The sequence below is a fragment of the Cygnus olor genome, chromosome 5, assembly GCF_009769625.2.
Source record: "Cygnus olor isolate bCygOlo1 chromosome 5, bCygOlo1.pri.v2, whole genome shotgun sequence".
Classification (NCBI taxonomy): Eukaryota; Metazoa; Chordata; class Aves; order Anseriformes; family Anatidae; genus Cygnus; species Cygnus olor.
In genome coordinates, this window is record NC_049173.1 from 59,835,284 (window position 1) to 59,859,236 (window position 23,953).

Genomic DNA, 23,953 nt, shown 5'->3' on the forward strand with positions numbered 1-23,953 from the left:
ATCATTTCTTCCAGTTTACTGGATGAGTCCTTTATCACCTCTAAAACTTCTCAGTGACATGAAACTGCAACAATACTGTGTCTAATATTGCTAAAGTGACTGGAAGGATTTTTTTTTCTCAAGCAAAACCAAACTGATTTAAAAGATGGCAAACAAGTTAAGTGTTTAGCAATTCTGCCTCTTATTGTTAAACAGATATTCAAAGATAACAATATTGATATCAAAACAGAAATTACATTTCACATCCAACTTCTTGCTCTTGAAAGCATGCTTAATATAGAGTTAACTTAAACTAAGTGAAAATAGTCAAGTATTTGCATAATTATATTCTGGAGATTGTTGTTCAGTCTGTTTAAATCTCCTGGAACACAAGAATGCAATGCTTTGTGAACCTGCTATTCCCAATTTTACCAATTCATCTACAGTAAATCTCATTAATACTCTACCAATAAGCACTAGAAATATTGTTTGATGTACTTTCAGATTAATTATGCTTTTGGTAATCTTTTCTTTTTAAGAGAGGGTAATTCAAACAATAGCAATTCTTTCAGAATTGACTTCAAATGTCATTATGATGGAATACAATTTGGGGAATAATGTGAATGTAAGTTTCAGTAGCCAGAAGCTTTTTTTTTTTTTTTTTTTTTTAAATGAGGTATGCTCTAACTGTAGTTTCTACCACTGGCACAATAAAGTAATATGGAGATAATGAATATAATTAAATTTAGTATTGGTATAATTCATCTGAAGCTGAAGCTAAGTTTAAGAAGTTGCTGTATTTTATTTATGCAGATGACTCAAAAATATATATTTGCCAAATTGTGCTTTATTAAAGTTCAGTATCTAGTCTTACTATTGTAATGGATGTGATCTCTATGCTTATCATATGTACGGAACAGCTTGATGTTATATTTCGGGAAGGAGAAAGTGTATTTTTCTACTGATAGGTGCTAATTTACTGTTGTGCCAGGAGTCTGAAAAAGGAAGCATTGGTAACTCTACCAAGAGATGTAATTTTCAGAAACATCTTGTCTGTAATCATTTTTTTTTCCCATTATGCCCTCCTATAGAAATCTAGAACCTGCTTCTTTTCCTTATGTAGTGTAATCTTGTTTGTCCTGCTGTCTGGGGGATTTATGTGATCAGGGAAACAGAAGGAAGTTTGTTTCACTATGAATGTCTATTTCACTAGTTTTCATTGGTAAATTGTACCCATAGATGGTGTGAGGTATAGTTTTCTAAGCAGGACTTGTTTGGGATGGGCTAAACTACATCATGGGTATATTATCTTGAGCTCCTCTCTGGCATTTCCAGCTCTCTCTTAGAAGGTGGAGGTGTCAGTGTCCTGCATGGAGGACAGTGCACTGGAGGTGCATCACTGGGGGTGGCAGCAGTGGTGCTGGTGGGAAGGTCAGGGATTTGACAGGACGACGAGGAGTGGAAGGCAGTGGTGAGGTGAGGAGTACAGAGTTCATAGTGCTGTCCTGTGACTCAAATGAGAGGGGGAAGAAGAGGGAAAAAAAAAGATTGTAAGAATCAGGTTAAGAAAAGAAAAAGTTATCCATAGCAAATATACCTAAGAAGGGTTGTTTTCTGAGGCCCCTACAGAGCTTTGTTCCGCAGTTTAATAGACATTTTGTTCTAATAGTCTCTTTTCCACACTGCTTCAGCTTTACAGATGGAGCAAGGAAATAAGGATGAAAAACGTTCTTTCTCCCCTCTCCCCTCTCTTCTCTCTCTTCCTTTTTCTTTTTCTTTTTTTTCTCAAAATGGTCAATGCAATGGGGAATATCAAGACATGAAGCTATTAAAGTCAGGGTATCCTATACTAAGATTACTGTTGTAATGTTACTAGAAACATCTTGAATGTGTAGCATAAAAGCTGTAGAAATATAGAAGCCACTTAAAAATAGTCATTTGAGCTTTTCTAAGCATGTTAAAACAAGCAGGACAGGCAAAGAAAGGATGCTGGACAAATTTAGGCCAAATACTTAACCAGCATGAACTTCTGATCGCTTTTCCTCTTCATCTTGGGACTGTATGGCCATTATGCTCCATTGGAAAATACTTTAATACCTGTTAGAAATTACTCTGGTGAAAGTGCTCTGACCTCCTGATATACCTGAAAAAAGCAATGTGGAGGAGGGGGTAAAAAAGGCTACATATAGCCAGGTTTGATATCACAATCAGAAAGAATATCTTAATATCTTTCTGCCTTTTCAAGGTTCTTTTTTCTGACTGCATCCTGCTGTGTTATCACTGAGAAGTTACCAGTTACTGCCTGTCATATATTTTAGAAATGTCTTTAATTTTGAGTATCTAAACTTGTGACTTCATCTATTACCATTAGTTTACAACTTTTATTTTGAGATTTTTATTGTATATCAATATTTTAACAACGTATGCTCAGATTATTAGCTAGATAAATCTGTTGACAATTCAAGTTATTTCTCCTGTATTTGAATTTTACTGTCATTCAGATAGAACTATGTTATGACTATGGGACTTGTAAAAGAATAAATGTTCTGTAAGTAGGCACAGTCCAAGAATGTTGTTTGCTGGAAGTAAAGCTTATGAAAGAAAAGACATCTTGCATTCAGGGAGAGGCTTCTGGGCTGTAGAAAAACTGGAAAATTTTTCACTTGTATGTCTTGATTTCATAGGGACTACAAATGAGATACAGAATGTGTTTTAAGTATCCAGCCAAATAATGGATTTGTTCTCATTTCTTCTTCTGAAACCTGCCCAAAAACCCTGGAAAGGGATAAATACATGAAGAATGATGGCTGTATCATATCATGTAATATATGTTATATTTTAAATAGCCTGTTAACAGAGACCACAGAGCCATTCACATCTGGAATAATTTTTAATATTAGCACTATGTTTATGGCAGACACCCTGATCTCCAGTTCTGTGTGAACACTGTTCTTAATTTCTCATCTGTGTAGCTGTGCTGGACTGTGATTCTTTAGGAACAGTTCCCTTGATTTCTTGTTTTGCAGCCCTGGTGTATGACTACTTCTGTCTGAATTTCTTCTGCAGTTGTTTGAGAGAGGAGGCAGAATAAAGCCAAAATAATTGTGACTACCGTGTTCTATCCACAGCAGTTCTGGTTTGAGAGCCCCCTTGGCTACCAGTGCCACTGCCTAGAAGTTTCTTCTTGTACCTGCTCAGCTTTGGCAGGAATCTGCCAAAATCTCTTTGCTTGGGTGCTGCATGTCTCTTGGGAATAGGGTATACCTAATTCTGTCAGGTAAAAGACTTCCTTGCTAATAATGGGAACACATCTCAGAGCTGACAGTGTTACCTCTCATCCCATCAGACTCACTAATTAAGCTGCACTGTGTCAGATCTGCAGTGGCTGTTAAGTGGATTCTGTAACTCTTATTATCAGTGCTTCTATGACAGCTCAGGCAACTTCAGTAACATCTCTAAAACATCTCATGTTTTTCATCTCTAAGGTATTTCATACTTCCAGCAAAAACTATGAAATTATTAACCAAGTTTTCTTACTGAGATTATAACCAATTTACCAACATTAGTAAATATCTCTTCTGTTTTTGGAACAAGTATGAATAGAGTTAATAAAGGATTTAATAATTTACTCTAAAACCCAATTTAATCTAACTGGTTTTTGAAAAATAAAACTAACGCGAGCATCTTGACAGCTAAAGATGGTATTCTTTTACTAAAGCTGAGTTAGTTGAATGATATTTTCTGATGTGAGCCTTTGAATCTCTGAATTTTATAAAAAATACCCATGAGATGACATAACAAATTGAACAAATGGAATTTAGGTTGACAATTTGAATTGCTGACTGCTATATTTAGCAGAGCTTTCAAGCTTGCAGTGCCATCCAGAAAGGTCAGCCACTTTTCACAGATTTTATAGTTATAAAACTAGCTGCAAGTTTTAATAGTCAAGACATTTTATAAAACTAAAGATATGCTAAAATAGAGATGATCTAAATATAGCAATTTGCTGCATATAAAATGCGTAGCAGGAACTTGGAATGAATATAGTATGCTCACAGCTCTCTTGCCCTTTACTGTTGTATTTTTACCTGCACATGACTGCCAGTGTTGCTGTTTCCAGCAGAAGCAGGTAACTGTTGTAGGGCTCTTAATATATTTATTGTGTACATAGTCTTTTTAATTTTTCTTTTTAAACACCTACATCATCTTTAGTCCAGGTCTAGAAGTAAGGGGAGAGGATCTATTCTGCCAAAATCTTTTTTTTTTTTTTTTTTTTTTTTTAAATCTTTTTGATTGAAACCAGACTAAACCAAACACTGGAAGTTTCAGCAGTCCACTGAAGTCAAGAGCTTAAGACTAAAATTCTTTCGGTTTTCAGTTTTATAGCTGATCAATTCTGATGCTTGAGATAACAGCAATAGGCAGATTTTACATCAGAGATAAATAATTGGGACTCAAAGGAAAAATTACATTAAAAGGAACTCTTGCATTGGTTTGTAGCTAGGTTACTTATTTCTGTTTTTTGGGAAATTTGTAGCACATGCAATACAGATCCAGGTATTGGTAAACTGGTAATGCAGTCTGGTCAAAGCTTAGAGACCATGAAGTTTTTGCTGTAGAACTTGTGTGTAAACTGTCTGCTGCCCTGTTGTCTGGATCTGAGAAAAAGCAAGTCCTTTGCTGCTGTTCTTGGGTAAACCCATTGATCCTGTAACTGTACTTCCAGAAGTAATTTCTGACCAATCCATGTTGTGCAGCTTCTCCGTGTTTTCATTTTATTCAGGAAACATTTGATTTTTGTCTGCCTAAAATTCTGATAATAGTCATTCTGTCAACCTGTATTATGATCTTTGAGAGTTTCCTTAGAGAGGTCATAAATAAAGTATTCAGGACTAAAACACTATGTTTGGGATTGGAAGAATGCATACAGGCTAGCTTCTGTTATAACTACCATGGGATAAGGGTAGAACAAGAGTAGCCAAAATCCTAAATTTAGGTTGGAGGGGTTATTGCCATGAACAAAAGAAAGAGTGCTGCTGGCTTTCTCCATGTAACTATATATTGCTTCATCCTTACTAAAGATGCTATTGTCCTCTTCCAGCTGACTTCACGACCTGTCTTCAAAATACTTTGATGTGGAGATTCAACTCCTACCGCAGTAAATATTTATTCAAAGTGTGGCTATTCCAGTGAAAGATTAGAGAAATCACACTAAAATAGCTAAGTACGATGCGAGAGCCTGTCTCCAGATCTTAACAAGTGAGGATATTGAACTTGCATCCCAGCTGAATACTGTAGCTCATGGGCTCTTGATCAAAGTCTTGCTTCCCCCTGGTTCTGAACAGAAATGTCACTGCAGATCTGAGGAAGGCATCAGACAAATTCATTTTGCCAAAATACCTTTATTTTCAATTAAAAAAAACCACACATGAATTGCAGCAGTGTGCAAGGAGTTCTTTTCAGATACCCAATTGAAGCATATTTTCTGCAAAATAAAAGCGTTAACCAGCAACTATGATGAGCAAAAGGGGGCATGTGTCTTCTAAACTAGTTCACAGATGTAGCCATGTTACCTTGCTGGCTCGTGGCAGCAGCAACTATCAATTACTATGCAGATATTTTACTCAGTCTTCACAGAACTTAGCAAACAGGACTATTCCAATTAATAAATAAATAATATGAAAATAAAAAACTTGCTCCAAAAGCAGACCTCACCGAGCACAGCTGATGGTGGCATGACGGAAAAGGTGCTATTCATGATTAGCTATTCTAAAGTGCTTGTTCTCCTGCTGTAACACCAGCAGGTTCCTTGATGTGCTAGGGGAAGTTCAAGCACGATAATTTAGGGAAGATTCTGCAGTGTAGTATTGTCTTTTCTGGATTTGGACCAGTAAAAATTTACTACATAATAGGCTGTAAAACTAGTAGGGAATTCTCATTTTCCACATTTATTCAGAACACATTTTTAATCCAGTGTAGTTATCAACTTCAAATCTTACTACAAGAAGTAAGAAATGATTGATGGTGCAAGAAAACACGAAGACTTTCTTTCCAGAAGATGTGTTGTTACACATGTTGGCATGTGTTCTGACACTGAGTGATGAGTTGAAAACATTGTTGGGCATAAAGAAGCAAGGCGGAGTAAAGAGGAAGCCTTTACATTTGCATAATGTAGTACTATAACAGCTAACACTGAGGAGGCCTGTCTTTTCTGACTGAAAAACTGTCGTGATGTCATGACAAGACTAAGTAGAAGTTTAATTATCAAACCTAATTCTAAAACCACAGCTTTTTCTGTTTGTTTCTTTTAGCTCACAAGATTTAAGGGGTCTTATTTAGGCCTGGATCCAAGGTGGACTGTTAAAAATAAGCAGCGAATAGAAAGCACATTTTAAATCTAATGTTCTGTGGCACATTATGTCTTCCTTACTGTCTCTCTAATATCAAGCTGTGCATCAGTGAAAACTGGCACTGTTTGGAAGCTGTTCCTGCTTCCACTGGAGCTAAAGACAAATTTCTTTCTTAATGGAAATGAAACTTGATCTTTTCATCGGGTATTTTATTTTCATATTAAGATTGCAGCTTTTTCTGTTCATTCTTCTCTAGCTATCAATTTCATTCTTGGCTCCAAAATTGCATGAGCTAAAGGAACCATATGTTTGAGATTATTTTTTAGGAAAACCTTTCTGATTTGTCAAAATGCCTTTGAACTATGTTTCTGGCGTATTCCTCGGTAAATATTTGAAATGAGCTCCTTGTATGCCAATGAATTGAAGGATTTCATTTTATTGTGGAATACGTGAATTTTTTAAAATAATTTGTGATAAAGCAACATAGTTAGAGGTTTATTAGGATTTAATTTAATGCTTTAAAAGTAAGCAACAGGAATAGTGCAGTAAAATGCTTTTAATTCAACATGTAGCTTAGGGTATATCAGCCAGCCTGTGTACCCTTACCTTAAAAATGGATCAGCTCAAATGTTGACAGCAGCTTAGTTCTGTAAGCTTGTCTGCTTAGCTTGGTATGACAGTGGTGGGTTTTTGTTTGTTTGGTTTTCTCATTCTTCTCCCAAATTTTAGCAGCCTTGAGGATCTCTGTAGTGTATAGCCTTGCAGAGTACACACATAAAAACGGGATTTTGAGGGGGGCGTACCCAAGCCACAAGAAGGGAAGTTTCTGCAGTAATCCAGAACTATTTGAAGTACATATGGTGTGATGTGTGATTTAAATAAGGAAGAGGATTTTTTTTTTCATCTTCATTCCTTCAAGAAATGCTTCGTTTTCGAGAATCAAAAATATCTCTTTGCTAAAACAGTAAGGTGTACAGAAATATCTGGTCAGGAAATAGCGCATGTAAATTACGAATACAGTTGGAGCTGTAGGAATTGTATCTATCTAAAACATAACATCGTGCAGGAGCTATCCCTATCACCTGAGAGATGTCCCACAGAAGTAGCATGAGATTTTAACTTGCAGCATGCTCAGTAACTAGGACAGTGATTTAAATACAAAGATTTATACTACAAAATTGTCTGTATATTGTCAGAAAAGCCTCCAACAATTTAAGATGTCTTAGTTTGTAGCAATAATCCAGGAAACAGGTCTTCAGCTTCGTGAAAGAACCACAAACTTTCATTAGGAAGTACTTAAGCAGTTGGCTGTCATCTTGCCCTTCTCCATCTTTCCTCAAATGCTTGTTTCTTTTAATTACAGCTGGATTGACTGTGTCCTGCATCAAAAGACTAAGCTGTTCCTGAGGCAACGAGGTAGTCTGGGAAATCAATAGTTAGGAAAATGTTTTGGGAGAGAGATAGAAAATTGATGGAAGAATTTAGGACTGTAATTCATTTGCATAAGATGTACTCATAACTGCAGTTTTGGTGATAGTATTTTCCTGCAGTCCCATTGTTTGAATCAGACAAAATCAAAGGTATTATTCTGAATCCATGCAAAACCAGATTTACTAAGCAGGAATTGACATTTTTCCTAGAGACAAGCATAATAACATTCTAAACATTAAAATAGTTTTCCTTTCTCAATTTTAGAATTGGATGGTTGGCATACTTTCAAAGGCTAGATTTGCCATAATCATTTGTCTGGCTTACCTACACATAAATTGCCCTTACTGTGGCCTGTTTCTTAATGTGTTTCTGCACAGGCTTGAATTCTGGAAAACACTGGGGTTTTGAAATACTGGAGAAAGATCCAAGACTCTCACAGGATTCTCTGAACTAATTACATCCACTTATGTTCCTTGCTGCCTTCTGCTAGAATAAAACAAACTGCTACTAGTAATTTCTACCTGTCCCAAGCCAGGCTCTTGCTACAGTGCAAGGCCGAGGGCATTAGGTTCAGCAGTGCATTTGGATAGAGCTCAGTCCCTCCCTTCTGCCTGTCTGTTCTTCCCAGCCAGTCACAGCTACTATAAACCTCTCGAACTCCTCTAGGTCCTGAATACAGCATGTCACTGAGAAGAGGCAGTGGAATTCAAAGCAATCAGCTAGGTAGCATCCAAAACCACATTCCTGATTTAAGTACTGCTTACAAGCGTATATCCCTTTCCTGCCTCCAAGCAGAGTTTTTGCCAGTAATTATTGTTTTACAGTAGAAGGCAAACAGTATCTTCCTTCCTCTTCAATCTGTAAAGTACTACCACTTACCCTGAAGACAGTAAGATCTTTCTTTTTGGTCTAGTATTTCTTTTACAGGTTATTTTGCTTAGAAAGTTGTAGGCTGAATTCAGATTATAAGGGAGGACACAAAAGTGTGCAAATGTATGTTTTAGAAAAATCTAGGAATAAACAGTTTGTCTAGCAAAGCAAATAAGCGTGTTTTTCACATTTACAGTTTCAGGAAAGAATATGGTTATGGAGAAATAAATTACAAATTTATTTCCTGAACAGAACATGAGAAAGAAAAAGGCTTCATTAAAAAGTAGCAACTAGTAAGAGATACCTGTTCTTAAAAACAGTCTACAAACATACCTATCACTTGTTTTTGTGAAAGCTAAGAACAAATGGTTCAAACTCAGGTAGCTCAGGCAGTTGGAATAATTGCCTGAATTTTTAAGTGCATATATAATCTTCAATAAATTCCCAAAGCCTTTGAGATTTTCCCAACACTGGGAAAAAACACTGTTCCAAATTAGAGCTTCTAAGAAAATGGTATGCTGCCAGGACTTCACACAGGAAAATAACTAGTCCCGGAATTGAAACAGATCTTTATTTAAACAGGCCTAAAAATCTGAACAAACTGTGCTCATTCACTTTGTGAAGATCCACCCTTATGACCCAAGCAGGCTCTGCTAGCCATATGCTGATTGATATTATGCAAGTGCTGTATGTGCTCTCATTTGATGGCTTGAATGCCTTCAGCTGTGTTTAAGATTTATCTGACACTCAAAATAGAGAGAAAATTTGTCTTCTGCTGGCAGAAGTGCTGCAGTTGCTTTTGAAACAACATTAATCCTGAGGAGAGACTACCCAGCTGAGAGCATTTATAAAGCTATCTTTCAAAGATATGCCTTTAGTTATGAGAGAGGTTGAAGACTGAGACCTACAGAATCTTTAGCATGCAAAGCCTTCAGACAAGAGCAGGTGAGATGACATGTAAGAGAGTTTGAATGTTAAAAGAGGAAGACATATACCCTGATAAGAGTTAAGTTTTCTAGCCAGAATGGGAAGAAGAGTAGCCGTTCAACTGAAAATGAAGCAAGTCTGTTTTTTCATTCACTACATATGCTTCCCATATATTAAATGTTCAGAATTCTTCATTTCAAAGGCAGAATATGAATCATGCTGAACTACTGTTCTACAGCTTTTCTAAATGCCGTAGATGTTAAACACAATGAGTGAAAGGGAGAGAACGTGCTCAGTCCAGAACGGTGTAAGACAAGCCTCGTACTCGTATGGCAAGTGGAATCCTCACCAAGTGAGGTGCTTTGCAGCAGGAAAACTTAACTAACATTGAGCTCCAAGCTGTATAATGAATCTGTAAATGGTATCTAGATCAAACAGTTTAAAATGAACTTGCACATCGCATTATACTTATGTAACTCATCCTGTATGTAGTATAGCAGTATTTGTAGAAGCTGTCTGATGGCATTCATTAAGAAATGCAGATTTTATTAAGTATTCAAAATATTCTTTTTGTTTAAATTTTTTTTTCCAGCTCCCTTCTGGTTCCTAAAGTTAGCTTTTCACATGTAGGCCATGAGATGTTTTTTTGCCATCTTGATTCTGTAATCAGTCGTTTTTAATTATCATTGACTGGAAAGAAAAGAATGAAAACACAGTTTAAAATCCTTAACAGATTATTCAAAGATGAAGCACACTTCAACACACTTGAATGAAATTGGATTTGAAGAACGTTGGCACATTTTCCCGGAAGTTTTTGGGGCACATTTGAATTTTGAGAAATGCCTAATATTAAGAGAAAGAGAGATCAGAAGCATATGAGAATAATCTCCCTGTATGCAATATGAAAGTCATTAGTAATATTGAACTTTATTAGTCTAACTCAATAGAGTCACATTTTAAGCAGTCTTCTTTGCCAGGCTGTCCCCAAAACACTTCATATTTTTTGTCTGTTTCCTAGGTGATACTCCCTCCTAATCTTGCCTACAAAGCTATCACCTACGATATGAATTTGGAGTCTTGTAACTGTTTACTGTCATTCCTCATGCAGACACTATTAAGAATGCTATTTATGGTTTAGCTTTGATTATCTAGCATGTGAAAAGTCTCAGCTAAACTGCAGAAAACTACTTTTCTCACAGGGAGTTACACCAATGTAAATGATAGAGCTTCTCATTTAGAAGTAAGCTTGTACAGAAGAAGCTTTGATGAAATTTGCAAAGCATATAAACTGCTAATAATCAACAAATAATTAACAACATCCTCCCCTTTGTGCAAAGTGGGAGACGTTTCCTTTAACACTGCTGTGGCAGCTTCCTGTTTCAGTGGAGTAGTTAAAGGAAAAATCTACATAGTTACTTATCTTAATACTGTCTGGCTATGCAAGAAAACTCTCTTATAATATAAACATGTTTGAATTTGAGAATATCAGTACTTATTTTAAATGCAATTTTAAGTTCTGTTTTTATACTTTTTTCAGTTTTGGGTTATTTTCAGTGAGTTTGCTTTGAAATTACAGTTGACAAGAAAGATGCAGCAAAGCTCAAATAAGCAGGAGGTGATTTTATATCTTGGTGCATTCAGGGCAAGTCAAAAAAAAAAAAAAAAAAAGTGGAATAGATGCAGCTTACTTCCAAGCAAAAATAATAAAGTGTTAGGAAATTTTGTTCCCTCCAAATCTGATTGTGTAATCCTGCAGAGATTCAGCTGTATGCTGGCCTTGACATACATATCATCCAACCTTCCATAGACTAATGCTGAAATGAAATGTTTTAGGTTGACTTTTTTTCAATAAATTGCAGTAGGTAGCTAATGGCAGCTATGAGCCCCCCATGGTCATGAGATAGTTCCCTACAGTGGAACAGGGTATGTCTGAAATGCGTTACTCCTTGTGCTTTCCACTGGCATATTGACTCCTACGTGTTTGTTTAAAAATAGCATATATTAGAATAGCTTCACAGAAATTGTGAGTAGTATTATTAGTAATGTCAGAAAAAGAAGGGTAAAAGTATACAGAATTGACACTTCAAGTATACTGTAAACCCTGCAAGTAGTCATAAGTTGCTGAAGTCCTAGTATTAGAGAAAAACAATATAGGATATATAGGATATAGGAATACAGTTATGAGTTGTAAAAAAAATAATAAAAAAAAAATCCTCCCAACTAACCACATATTCAGAGATTATATATGAATCCAAAATGAGTAAGAGTCATGCTCTGATCTCTGTTTACAGCAGTGATGTTGAAGAACAGCACCAATGGGTTGTGAAGTGTAACCTGTCAGTGCTATCTCTGCCACTGAAGTCATCAGGCTTCCTAGGAAGTAGAAATGTCCGAAGTCAGGTAGGAGATAACAAATAAACATGATTTTTCTGCTGCTGCCTCTCCTTCATAACAAGTAACTTCATAAGTGCCAGAACTAGGGAGCCGTTTTCCTTTCTGTGCATGTTTTCTGTCTGTTTATATGCTTCACCTGAAGTTTTTTCTCTGGTTGTGGCATAAGTTGTATTTCCTGGAAACACTCTACAGTTTAACAAAGCACATGTATACTCTGAAGCTTTTTTCTCAGTGGGATATGTAATGTGATTACATAAAGATCTCTCTCCTCTTCCCATCTGTTTAGTGTCACAAAACTTGTGGGAACATAATATCTTTGAGGCCATATCCCTCTGTCAAATTTTGTTAAAACTGAGTAATGTGTTCCAAAGCTATTGGAAGAGATAAACAGCATGAAGTTATAATCCTCATTTCTTTAGGATTGGGGTGGGGGGTGGGTGTCAAAGTAATGTTCCATATCTCTCAGAAAAACAATTTAACATCATTATAAAATTTCATTGGTCAGTTTATGGTATCTGAATTACATTATCACTGGTTTTGTGTTGCTGGGCTTTCATTTAGAAGGGATAATGTAATATTTGCTACTTGGGCTTCATAAGCTGTGTTTTTGAGATGCTGTTGGTAATGCACTGTACTGCTCTTGTCACATTATTGGAATCAGGGGAAAAAAAGGAAACTTCAAACAAAACATTGATTAATACTGAACACTAGTGTTACTATGCTGGTCTGTGATGGTTAACTGGAGATGCCACCATAAGCAGTGAATATTTTTAGAAATGATTCTACTTTGGAAATGGATTTTTTCACATGGCACCATGCATTCATATCCTCACTGAGTGACTGATACTGAAAACTGAACTTAAAAAATACTATTATATTCCTAAATAAGCAGCACAGCAACTTCATTTTGAATTTACAGTCAAGGTGGATTCTCTCATACTTACATGTTAACATAAATAAGCTGAATTTTTTTTAGAACTGGAAGAAGAAGAAGGACAATAAGCAAGGGAGGGAGGTTGCTTAGAGTATGCTAGGTAAACGAGAGCCTGTATACACACTAGAATTGCCTCTAATTGTAAGCCTGAACAGAACCTGGTTTACTAAAATGCTAGGTAAGCCAAGAATAAAACAACATGTTTTTTTAATCCATCAGCAGTTTGTAAGAATAACCTCCTCAGGGTTTTGCTTTGAAGGAGGGAAAAGGACGCGCACTGGTTCACCTGATACGCAGTGTTAAGCATTTGGTCATACATGGTGTAACAAGAGTTTCTGTTCCAAAAGGCTCTTGGAAATATCTCCCGGAGTTGCACTTATTTTCAGATATGTGTCCGTGATGTGGGACTGAACTATTCTTCCATGCTATGTCATTCATTCATCTTACATTCAGATACTATTTACTGCTTGGGGCCCAGTTCTGCAAACTTTTCTCATCTAATGTAGCATTTCTGGTTTCAGTGGAACTATGCTCGTGATGGCTAGTGTTGCCAGAAATTTGTCTCTGGGGCAGGTGAACACTGCTTCTAATTAAGGTTGAAAACTGCTTATTGAGGAAAAAAAATATTGCTTGGGGTTGTTCCCCCCCCCTCGATAAAATATTATACCTGACAATGCAGTCAGTGAGGGGAATCACTCAGAATAGATTCAAATAGATTCAAAGTATGAATTTTCTCTATTAATTGTTTTTGAAAGTCTCTTTAGTAATAATAAATTTTGTTTTGAAACTGAAATTTATAAATATCTTGCCCATTAAGAAATTTTCACACCATGCAAATGAGTTAGCTACTGGGAAAATGAATACATGATGACCATGAGCCAGCACTGTGCCCTTGTGGCCAAGAAGGAGGATGGCATCCTGGGGTGTATTAGAAGGGCTGTGGTTAGTAGGTCAAGAGAGGTTCTCTTACCCCCCTACTCTGCCCTGGTGAGCCTACATCTAGAATATTGCGTCCAGTTCTGGGCCCCTCAATTCAAGAAGGACAGGGAACTGTTTGAGAGAGTCCAACGCAGAGGCACAAGGATGATTAAGGGAGTGCAGCATCTCTCTTACGAGGAAAGGCTGAGGGAGCTGGGTCTCTTTATTTTGGAGAAGAGGAGACTGTGGGGTGACCTTATTAACGTTTATAAATATGTAAAGGGCGAGTGTCATGAGGATGGAGCCAGGTTCTTCTCGGTGACACCTAATTATAGCACAAGGGGTAATGGGTGTGAGCTGGAACATAGGAGGTTCTGCTTAAATATGAGACAAAACGTTTTTACGGTGAGGGTAACATAGCACTGGAACAGGCTGCTCAGGGGGGTTGTGGAGTTTCCTTCTCTGGAGACTTTCAAAACCTGCCTGGATGCGTTCCTGTGTGACATGATTTAGGTGTTCCTGCTCCGGCAGGGGATTGAACTAGATGATCTTTCAAGGTCCCTTCCAATCCCTAATATTCTGTGATTCTGTGAAGATAGTTTAAGAAATGCCATCAGTATTCCATTAAATACATTTTCCAGCTTTCACAGTATTGGTTTAACTTGGTGTAGTTTGGTGACGCTGTGTCTCAGTACTACTAATTTTGTGGTGATAATATCTGTTTTCCATCAAAATACTACAGTTTCTTTCTTATTATTGCTTTGTAATTCAGCCTTTGAATAACTTCCCTTTTCTGTCCTTGTTCAAGCCACCACAAAGGTGTTCACAAAATTAAATGAGGTGCTTGATAAAGTCGCACATTAGATTGTTACTCACTGAGTTGCACACAGTAGAGGTTTCTTTTTGACCATGAACTCTAAGTGATGCATAGCTGCTTTGCGATGTTAATGGAATATCCAACTTTGCTTTACATTGCTGGAAATGATCCATTGCTCTCTTGCAGGGGTGGAAATGTTTTGCCAGATACAATTTTCCTATTTTTACTAAGGAAATAACAATTGCTTTTTAACAATGCAAATGAAGATCATCAGCATAATGACAGTCCTCTCAATATTTGACAAATTACATGTGTTTGACTTTTTACAATTATAATGAAAGCGTTAGTAGAGCTAATAACACTAAACAATAGTCCTCTCCATATTTCCATCCAAAAAAAAAACCTATCGAAAGCTCAAGTATTTCATAGATTTTCCTCGTGGATCTTACATTTCCTAAACATAATAATTAAGAAAGGGGAAAAAATAAAAGAAAAAATATGTCTTTCATAGTATGCCTTTGTATGCCTTTGCCTCTTTCATTGTGTGAGTTCTGTGAAAGATGACTAAATGTTTTGGCAGTTCTTTTTGAAACTTGAATTTTGTGAACTACTGTGGCTCAGTATCAGCCATCAGATATATAAAAGTTCAGTTTTAGAAAAGACTTCATTGTAAGGTGTTTCTCCTTCAAAGAACACACTGGAAGCATATAGTGAGTTTTAAAACTGATTGCTACATGTTCACAGGATCTCTGGACTGAGGACTGATGAGCTGTACATTTTAGTTTATCATATTTCATGTACTTAAGGGACAAATCATTTCCAATAGCCAAGCTGTCCTCTGTGTAATTAAAGAATGAATTCTTGATGAATATTAAAAAATGAAAACCTAAAACCTCACGCTAAAGTCCCAGTTACTGAACTTTGTATCTAAGAAAATAGTGGTACTTCAGCCATTGATACAAATTTACTGGTATTTTTATTTAAAAATTAAAAGTGTGCTAGTCCTTTTTTGGAGGATTATCTGAGGTTTGTGCTTTCCTACATTAGCTGCTCGTATTTGCATGGAAATATTCTCAGTGACTTAAAACACTTTTGGTATAATAAACCCTTTTCTCCTTCATGTGACTGCACTGTTTCTCTTAACCATTTTATTTCTAGGACAGTTCAAGCATAAGTATAGTGTTGCGTTTTGTAATAGCTAATGCTAGTTGTTAGTCTGGCTCTTCTCTTTATTCTGTGACTTCCAGAACAGAACTCCCAATTTGTAGGAGCTTTTGCTCAAAAAACTTTCAGTCTTTGCTACAGGGCATATAAAATTTTTCTAGGTGGTCACAGATTTTGTTTTAACTTCGTTTTTGTACTTGGCTGTTCTTTGGAACATATTCTCAAACTTTGTCTTACTTTTTTGAGTTCTCTGCCCTTAACAAAACTTCATGATGATCTCACGGGATTTTTAAACCCAAGAACAAGTGGACTTTTTGCTGGTACTTTTAAATTGTATTGCCGCCAGTGAGTTTGCCTCTTTATAGTATTGGCATATACTCTAGTGAGGATAATTTACCTCTGCATGTTCTCTTTCTTTCTTATTTATCATCTGCAGTCTCTGACTTTTCTAATCACTAATCAGAGTTTTCACAGGTTTTGTTAATGTCTAGGCTTTTATACAACTTTTGAATGTAAATAAGTGGTCAGCCTTTATTGTTATTTTCATTGTTATTTTTATTGTTATTTTTTTATTTTTTATTTTTTGCTACAATAGTGTTCAGTTGCCCCAGTGAGTGATTTATCTGAGTGTGTGTTGCCAGTTTCTCTTTCGTTTGTATTTGGGAACAATTGGAAATCGATTGCATTTCTTGAACCTATTGGAGAGTAACATGAAGTGTCTTGTCTGTAATGGTTGCTCTGTGTGCTCCTTTTGTTAGAGTCTGCCTTGGAAATATTGTAGGGCCTTCCATCGCAGATATCTTTTATTTTTAATTTACTTTTTAATTATTATCATTTAAGGTATTTTAGATCTTGTCTTGTCTTACCTGAGGATCCATAATAAGTCATTCAGTATCATTACTTTTTCTTACTACCTTTTCATCATACTCAATAGAGTACGATGTGGTGTGGTTGTGGGGTGCTCTTCATTATACTCCATTCAGTACCTCCAACTGCACCACAGCCCCCCAAAAGCAAACCTAAAACATCTATTCTATTCTTTGTCTCTTCAACAGAGAGCTCATTTGCTCAAGATTGTAAGATTGACTGACTGCTTAATCTGAGATTAGGCACTAATATGAGATTAGTCAGTTTTTGCTTTGTGTTTTATTGGAAAACATCTTATTCAACAACTTGTTGCTACAGGAGCTAGTAGTCTTCAGATTTCATCAGTGCAGTCTTAGTTAATTTATGCACTGGAAAATAGCTAGGCAACCTCTTCAGCACAACAGCTGCGTCTGAGTCAGTTGTTACCAGAAACTGGGTACCAACAAAAAGGTAACCTCTGTTTGCAGTTGTAAAGAGAAGCCCCATTGAAATCTCCTGCAGCCATTTTCCACAAACAAAAGTTGCAAAGTTTCTCTACACCGGCACCTTTGGCTTGTCCTTTCATCCCCTCAGAGTTGTATAATAATTATTTTTTAATCTACTGGCATGATGGAGAGAGATCTATTTAAAGTGGTTATACATATTTGGCTTTGTTCTGACTCTGGTTCCATCAGGCTGTTCACTACAGAAAGTTTGACAGCTTTACTCACTCTGTGTGAAAATGAGTGAAAAGCCCGTTTCTTGGTGTTATGGAAAGGGGTAAAGAGGTAGAGTGTGTGTGCATTTGTGTAAATTTGTGGTTGAGAGTGGGGAGGAGGAAGAGTTAGAAATGAAAAAGATGCTTCTAACTTCTGCGTTCATTTTAAATAACGTGAGAAAAAATCCTCGTGATCTACCTTTCCTGAATAGCTTTTCGTAAAACTGAAATGTGATGGATGTTGATGGATTGATCAGAATGTACTGTTTCGGGAAGTGCAGAGTAAAGGGTCCATAATGTGTGTTAAACTGCAAAAGCTAATAAATTGTTTCTTGTGTGTTTGCTGCTAGGACACAAGACTTTTGCTTCTTACTTTAATTGGAAAAACAAACAAGCGGACAGGTTCTCTATTGTACATGGTTGGCATTTAGGGAAGGATGTAGCTTTAGAATTGTAGTGATGGCTATGATTGCATTGTAGAGAGGAAGATTTAGTGTGTTTAGCTCACTGTTTAGCGGGAACATGAAACCTTGTCTGAGTGAAAAATGTTGATAGTTTTATTGATAGGGCTCAGTAAATGGTAAAGTATATGCTGCCATCCATTATGTATGTTGTAAAATCATGTGTTGCCTTAATTAGCTGAAAGTTGTTGTACACTTGCTGGTATTTCATTTTCTCAAGAGTGTTTCATATAACTTTTAGTTTTTCAATTATTTCCCTTAGATGTTTGTGGCAGTTGAGAGAATTTTAAAATGATTCATTACTTTCATTTTTTTTGTGACTAGGTTAAATATTGGTTTTTGTATTATAACTCAGAACCAAAATTGCCAAGGGAATATTATACAAAGATAGTCTTTCAAAACAATTTATCATACATACATAGTTTGTGTTTAGAGAGCATGGTCAATGAAACAAAAGACACTAGCAAAATCCCAGGCAATGAATTCAATTGCATTGTAAGTCTTTGCAACATGACACTGTAGAGACCAAAAGAGTCAATGGGTTCAAGAAAGGATTAAGCAAATTAATTAAGGATGCGATTCCTAAATTGTATCCTGAGCTCTGGGAAATGGATTTTGTTTCCATTTCTGTCTGTGAATGGCTCTGCCGCCAGAAAAATTATATACCACCTCTCGGACACTGTTCTACTAAAAATCTAGTATCTGACACATCTGACCTTTATTTGTAAGAATATTGACTTGGGCACAAACATTTTTCAAGCTATGGTCGAAAGCTCAACATGATTTTATTTGATTTTGATTTTAGGAAAACAGAGTACCTTCTCTTGCCTAATTTACACCATCATGGGTGCTGAGGTAAAAAAGACATTATTTTGGCAAAAGAAAAAGATGATTTTAATTATCTAATTAAATACATAATAATTTAAAGGAGAAAAACCTAAGCCATCTATTTTAAAGTATTATGGATTAGTGTTGTAGTAAAAAGAAAGAGTAGATAAGTAGGTAAAATGAAAACTTCAGTCATTGTTATTTTAGGTTTTTCATAACTTGAAAAAGCCTACATATAGAAATTCAGATTTATTGTTTAAAAAAAACAAGTCTTAGTCACACTTTGAATAAAAGAAAAATAGTAGAATATAATAGAGATTTAAACCCAAATCTTTAATCAGCTTTGTAATTGTTATCTGCCATTTTATTAATCCTCTTTTCAGGGTGAGGTTTACCATTCTTCCTCAGTGCAGAAAATACCTTCAGCTGCTGGATTTGGCTGAATTGGTCTAGTGCTTTTGCTAGAATTATTTGCCTGTAATCATCACTGGAAAGTGCTCTAACACATTTGGCGGGAGTTTTCTCCCTCTCTCATTGCAGCTGTTCAATTTTGTGTGAAGAATTAAATACTAATTTCAAAAGGTATTGGCATTCAGGGTTTGCCCCTACCAGCTGAGTGCCCTAACCCCAAAGCTATAGATTCATTTTTACGCAGTCTGTTGTTCCAGTGAATATTTCAGTGTTCTATGTTAAGTTGAACAGCTTGAAAAGGACTTACTTAGGACTTACTTTGAGAGATCTGTTGCAGCATAGTAAAAACATCTTACCTGTCATGTAAGAGAAGCAGAATGCAGTTCAACATGGAGACATTAGATACAGGGTACATTTGAGCTAGAGTCATTTCACCCCATTATGAAAGTCATAATTGCAGTAAACTCAGGTAGGGAAACATTGGTCCCATGCAGCTCTTTACTGTTTTTTTTCTATTTTTTTAACCCAAATTCCCTTGTGATTCCTTTACTTTTTTTTTTTTTCTTTTTCCAAAGATGACAAAATGAAATATTTACTGATTTGTTGAAAACCTGATAACATTTTAGTACTTGATGGGAGAGGAAAAAAAAAAAAAGGAAGATTTTCATTCTGAGACTATAATTCTCACAGTGTGGATTGATGCGCTGTTGCCTTCTAACTTGCAGCTGAAAACTGTCCCCAGCCAAGCATCAAGAGCAGGAGAGATGGGAGTTTATCCATTCATCTCTCCAGTGTTAAGAACTCAAAAATACGGGGGGCCTGTTCAAGTGCCAAATAATAGCTTCCATGTGTGAAATTAAAAAGGGAAATTAAGTGCAAGAAAATACTGTTGAAAGTTCCAAGTGTAATCACAAAAAACATAGAATAAAACTTTTAGTTTTTTTTCAGTAACTTTTTATTTCTATATCTATGGACCTATTGTCTGTTGCTTTTTGAAGCTGTCCACTGGAACAATAGAAAAAGAGAGGCAAGAGGGTTAAGAATTGAAAAAAATAAACTGCATTTCTTTTAGTATTAAAAAATATTAATTGAGAAAATTGGGTACTCAAAAATTGGAGGGTATTCACATTTTTAATTAAAAAATAAATGAACATTTATAGTATCTATAGTTGAACATTAACTGTTTGTGTGTGTAAGCATCTATACACACACAAGTGTGAGTTGGTTGTTCTGTAACCAATTGCTATAGTATTTTCTCCCTTAATGTGGAAGACTGATAGTCACAGTTTCTGGGATCTGCTCTATGTTTTCCCACCTATCCTTGCTGTGCTTTAGTCTGTGTATCTGATAATAATTTATACTTCTTTTCTGTAAAAGCTTATTTTCTGTATAATCTTAACAGTTTGAAATTAGTGGAGCCAAGGTTGTATATCATAGTGCTGCATTAGTATTGCAGACAGAATCATCTTGATTTAAAAATAATCGGCATGTCTCAGTGTCTCTCGATTCTATCCACGTTCTAGTATGAAAGCTGGCTGGTTGTGTCCTGCAGGCGAGTGAAACCTCCCTATTCTTTCTGTATTGAACTGATAAGTGCTTGTCCTTCTCGATTCTGTCCAGCCAAATTGATCTCACCACTTTCACATCTTCTCTGGAGAAATCTGAGGAAGAAAAGTATATTCTTTTGAAATGCTCCTCCCAACCCTGGTATCTGGAGGTAATAAAGTCTGAACATCTAAATTGTTGAGCCTGGTGAAGTTACCACACAGCGTTTTACTTTTACCGAGATACACTGTGTCTAAAATTGACTTGCAAGCTTTTATGTTCACAAGTCTCTGCATACAAAGCTCAGAAATGGATTTTTTTTTTTTTTTCCATTCCTTTGGACTGTTTGAAATTCTTTCTGCCCTGGCACATGGGTATAAAAACCTAGTAATGTCTCTTTCCTCACTGTAAATGAGATAGATCAGACACCTTTAAAGCAATTTCTTAAAACATTGGTGTAATTCTGTCTCTTGAATGTAATAAAGTGCAGGGACACAGTGACAAATTTCCAAGTTGCATATTAGTAAGATTTAGTTAATTGCATGATGACGACGACTTAAAAGCAATTAGGCCAAAGTTTTTATTTAAATATTGCACTGACCTCCATATGCAAGCTTAAGGTCCATACATGTGTTGGGTAATTATTTTATCACTAATAAAGTAAAAGTATTATGTAAAAGATTCCAACTTAGAAATATTCAGAAATAATTCAGATCTAAGCCAATTAGACTAATTTCCTGGGGGTATTTTGTCAGCTATGTCAGTTTGTGTTCTTTAATTGAATATAGTCATACGAGAGTAAACATCAGACTTTTATTTCTCATGTAATAGGTTTTGCCTTGCCTTATAAAGAATTTTAGTAGAACAAGTAGTGTCTAAGTATACTAAGATGTGTGCAGGGGTATTGGGAGTACTGACAAGTTTGTTATTACATTTTTTTTGTCGTAATGTTTGTAAATGAGCACAATCATCATTGATCCCATTGGCTTTTTACTCTGCATGATGCTGGATGTTGTTTTTAGTGTGGGTATCTGCTTAGCAATAGCCAATTGTCAGTATTTAGGTATATTAGTTATCCAAGTACTTGTTTATTTACATTTAAAAACTGTAGATAAGTTAACTCTTTAAGCTAGAAATGCTTTGATCTGTTGGAAAAACAGTTTGAGAGGAAGAGTGGGGGAGTAAGGCATGGGAGCCCTGTTCAGAATAGCTGGCTGCAACAGTTCCTGCTTCAAAGTCTAGAAAACTGTGAGGCGAAATGTTTTCTGTTCAACAGATCTTTCTGCCCATTCACAGCCAATTTAGTTGAATCTGCTGAGTGCTGCTTGAAGTGTTAGCTACCAGAAGCAGACAACATATGCGTTTCAAGAACAGAAAGAAACTCTGCTTTTAAAGTCTGTTTTCATCTCCTTTGAATGTTTCTCCCATGGGCTTAGGTTTGGAACTAACTGAGCGCAGCTTTCCCTCAATGCATTCTTAGAATTTTATTTTTATTTCAATATGACAACTACACCTACATAACTAGAATTACTGTTGCATAACCCTTAGAAACCTGTCGTAATTGAGCTCCATTTCGCTGGTGCAAGTTCTTGTTTATCTCATTCTTAAACAATTGAGAGTAGAATTTGGTCCTTCTGTCTGCTGTCAAATAGGATATATACAGCAGTGACATCTACAAAATAAATGTCTGCTATTTCAAAATATGTTTTCTATACTTTTTAGGGGATTTTTTTTTGGGGGGGTTGGTTATTTTGTTTTTGTTGTTGTTTGTTTGGTTTGTTTTTAATAATAAATCTAATTATTTACTGTGTGACATATCAACATTTGAAAGATATCTATCTCTACACCTCTTCAAGACTTTGCCTATGGAACTGCTTTAAAACTATTGAGTTATGTAGTGTGCTTGAAGATGCTTACGTTATTCCTGAATTTAACCACATCTTCAGCAAGCCCATCACTTTTCATGATGGATACTGCATGGTTTTATGAGAACATTGACCTCTTAAGGGGGATACATGCTGAAGTAAACATCTATCTACTTACTACTTACTGAAATGATGAAATGCCTCTATTGTATTCTTGCAATTAAAAGGTCTGCCAAGTTTGGTAGACCCCAGACTGAGTGACTTTTTTTCCTCCCTCACTATATTTTTACTCTCTGCCATGTAAATTTTAGCTAGATTCATTGCCAAGAGCAACATTCATGAGCAATCTTAAAAAGTATAAGTATTGAAAATGCAAAAGAAAAAATAGGGGATTAATTAAAACCGTAAGTACTATACATTAAGATATAAAATCAAGTAATTCCTTTTCTTTTGCTTTGTATGCAGGAAATGTAAAATAAAGAACAATCACATCGGACCTGTTAATTAGTTTATTCTTTTTGTGCGTATAAATTAGTTAGTCACCACTTTACCACTTTTTTTAAAGTCACCGCTTTACCTCCTCTCTCTTTCCCCTTGTTGTTGAGGGCACACCATCCAGCTCTGCTTTTTGCCATTCCTGGGATAAGCACAGTGAGACTTATGCCCTGTTTTCTCACTGATTTTTATTTTTGAGCTAGCATAATTCAGTTTTGCTTACACTATTGAGAACCCTCGAACTGTATCTGAAAGTAATGTTATTCAGTCACCGTACACTTATTTCTTAATTGGAGTAAAAACATTTATATATTTTTCTGCTAAATATTTAAAAATATTAGTTTTAAGAATATTATTGCTATTAATTTGAGATTTAATACTTGAATATATTTTTCCTTCTTTTCACGTGATATTTAAGTAACATCATGGCATAGCTATACACACCAAAAATAAGTTACTAGTCTATTTTTTCTTTCTGAATTTCATATTTTAATACCTTAGATTGAACTATGTTAAATCTCTGTTTTCTGTGGGATCTTTAAGTCAATATAGGTAATAGTCTTATTAACATATATAATTAGAAATTCTTGTTAGGATTGGTTACATATTAAGTAATGAATAAGTAATAAAACAAAGAAATCTGGCTCAGCAAATTAGGAGTTACTTAATCAAAGACAAATGGTTGAAACCAGTTCTTTTTCCCTCAGTGTTCAGCTTTGAAAAGACTATTTCTGTGATTCACTAATTCAGTAATGCGCTATTTGCTGCACCTCTACCTTAAAAATAACTCCTTAAAGCTCCAAAAATCTCAGAAATAACACAGAGTGCCTGTGGAGAAATCTTGGTCTGAATGTGCAGTCTGATCCTGTTTTCAAGAGATCTTTCTGGTTTTCTAAGAAAGAACATGAACGTCCATTGCTCAGGAGGGTCTGTTCTGGTTTGAAAATGAATCAACACATGGTTCGGGCTGTCAAATGAGTATAAATTATACGGAGTTGTT

General features: G+C 35.8%; 1 protein-coding gene across 1 annotated transcript in view; it reads left to right on the top strand.

Moving 5' to 3' along the window:
* Window positions 1-23,953, top strand: part of SPON1 (spondin 1) — a 350,491-nt gene that overhangs the window by 1,086 nt on the left and 325,452 nt on the right. The window contains exons 2-3 of the mRNA XM_040559905.1: window positions 7,693-7,745; window positions 11,852-11,957. Coding sequence (XP_040415839.1) covers window positions 11,944-11,957 — 14 coding nt within the window. The 5' untranslated portion in view covers window positions 7,693-7,745; window positions 11,852-11,943. The remainder of the gene's footprint in view (window positions 1-7,692; window positions 7,746-11,851; window positions 11,958-23,953) is intronic.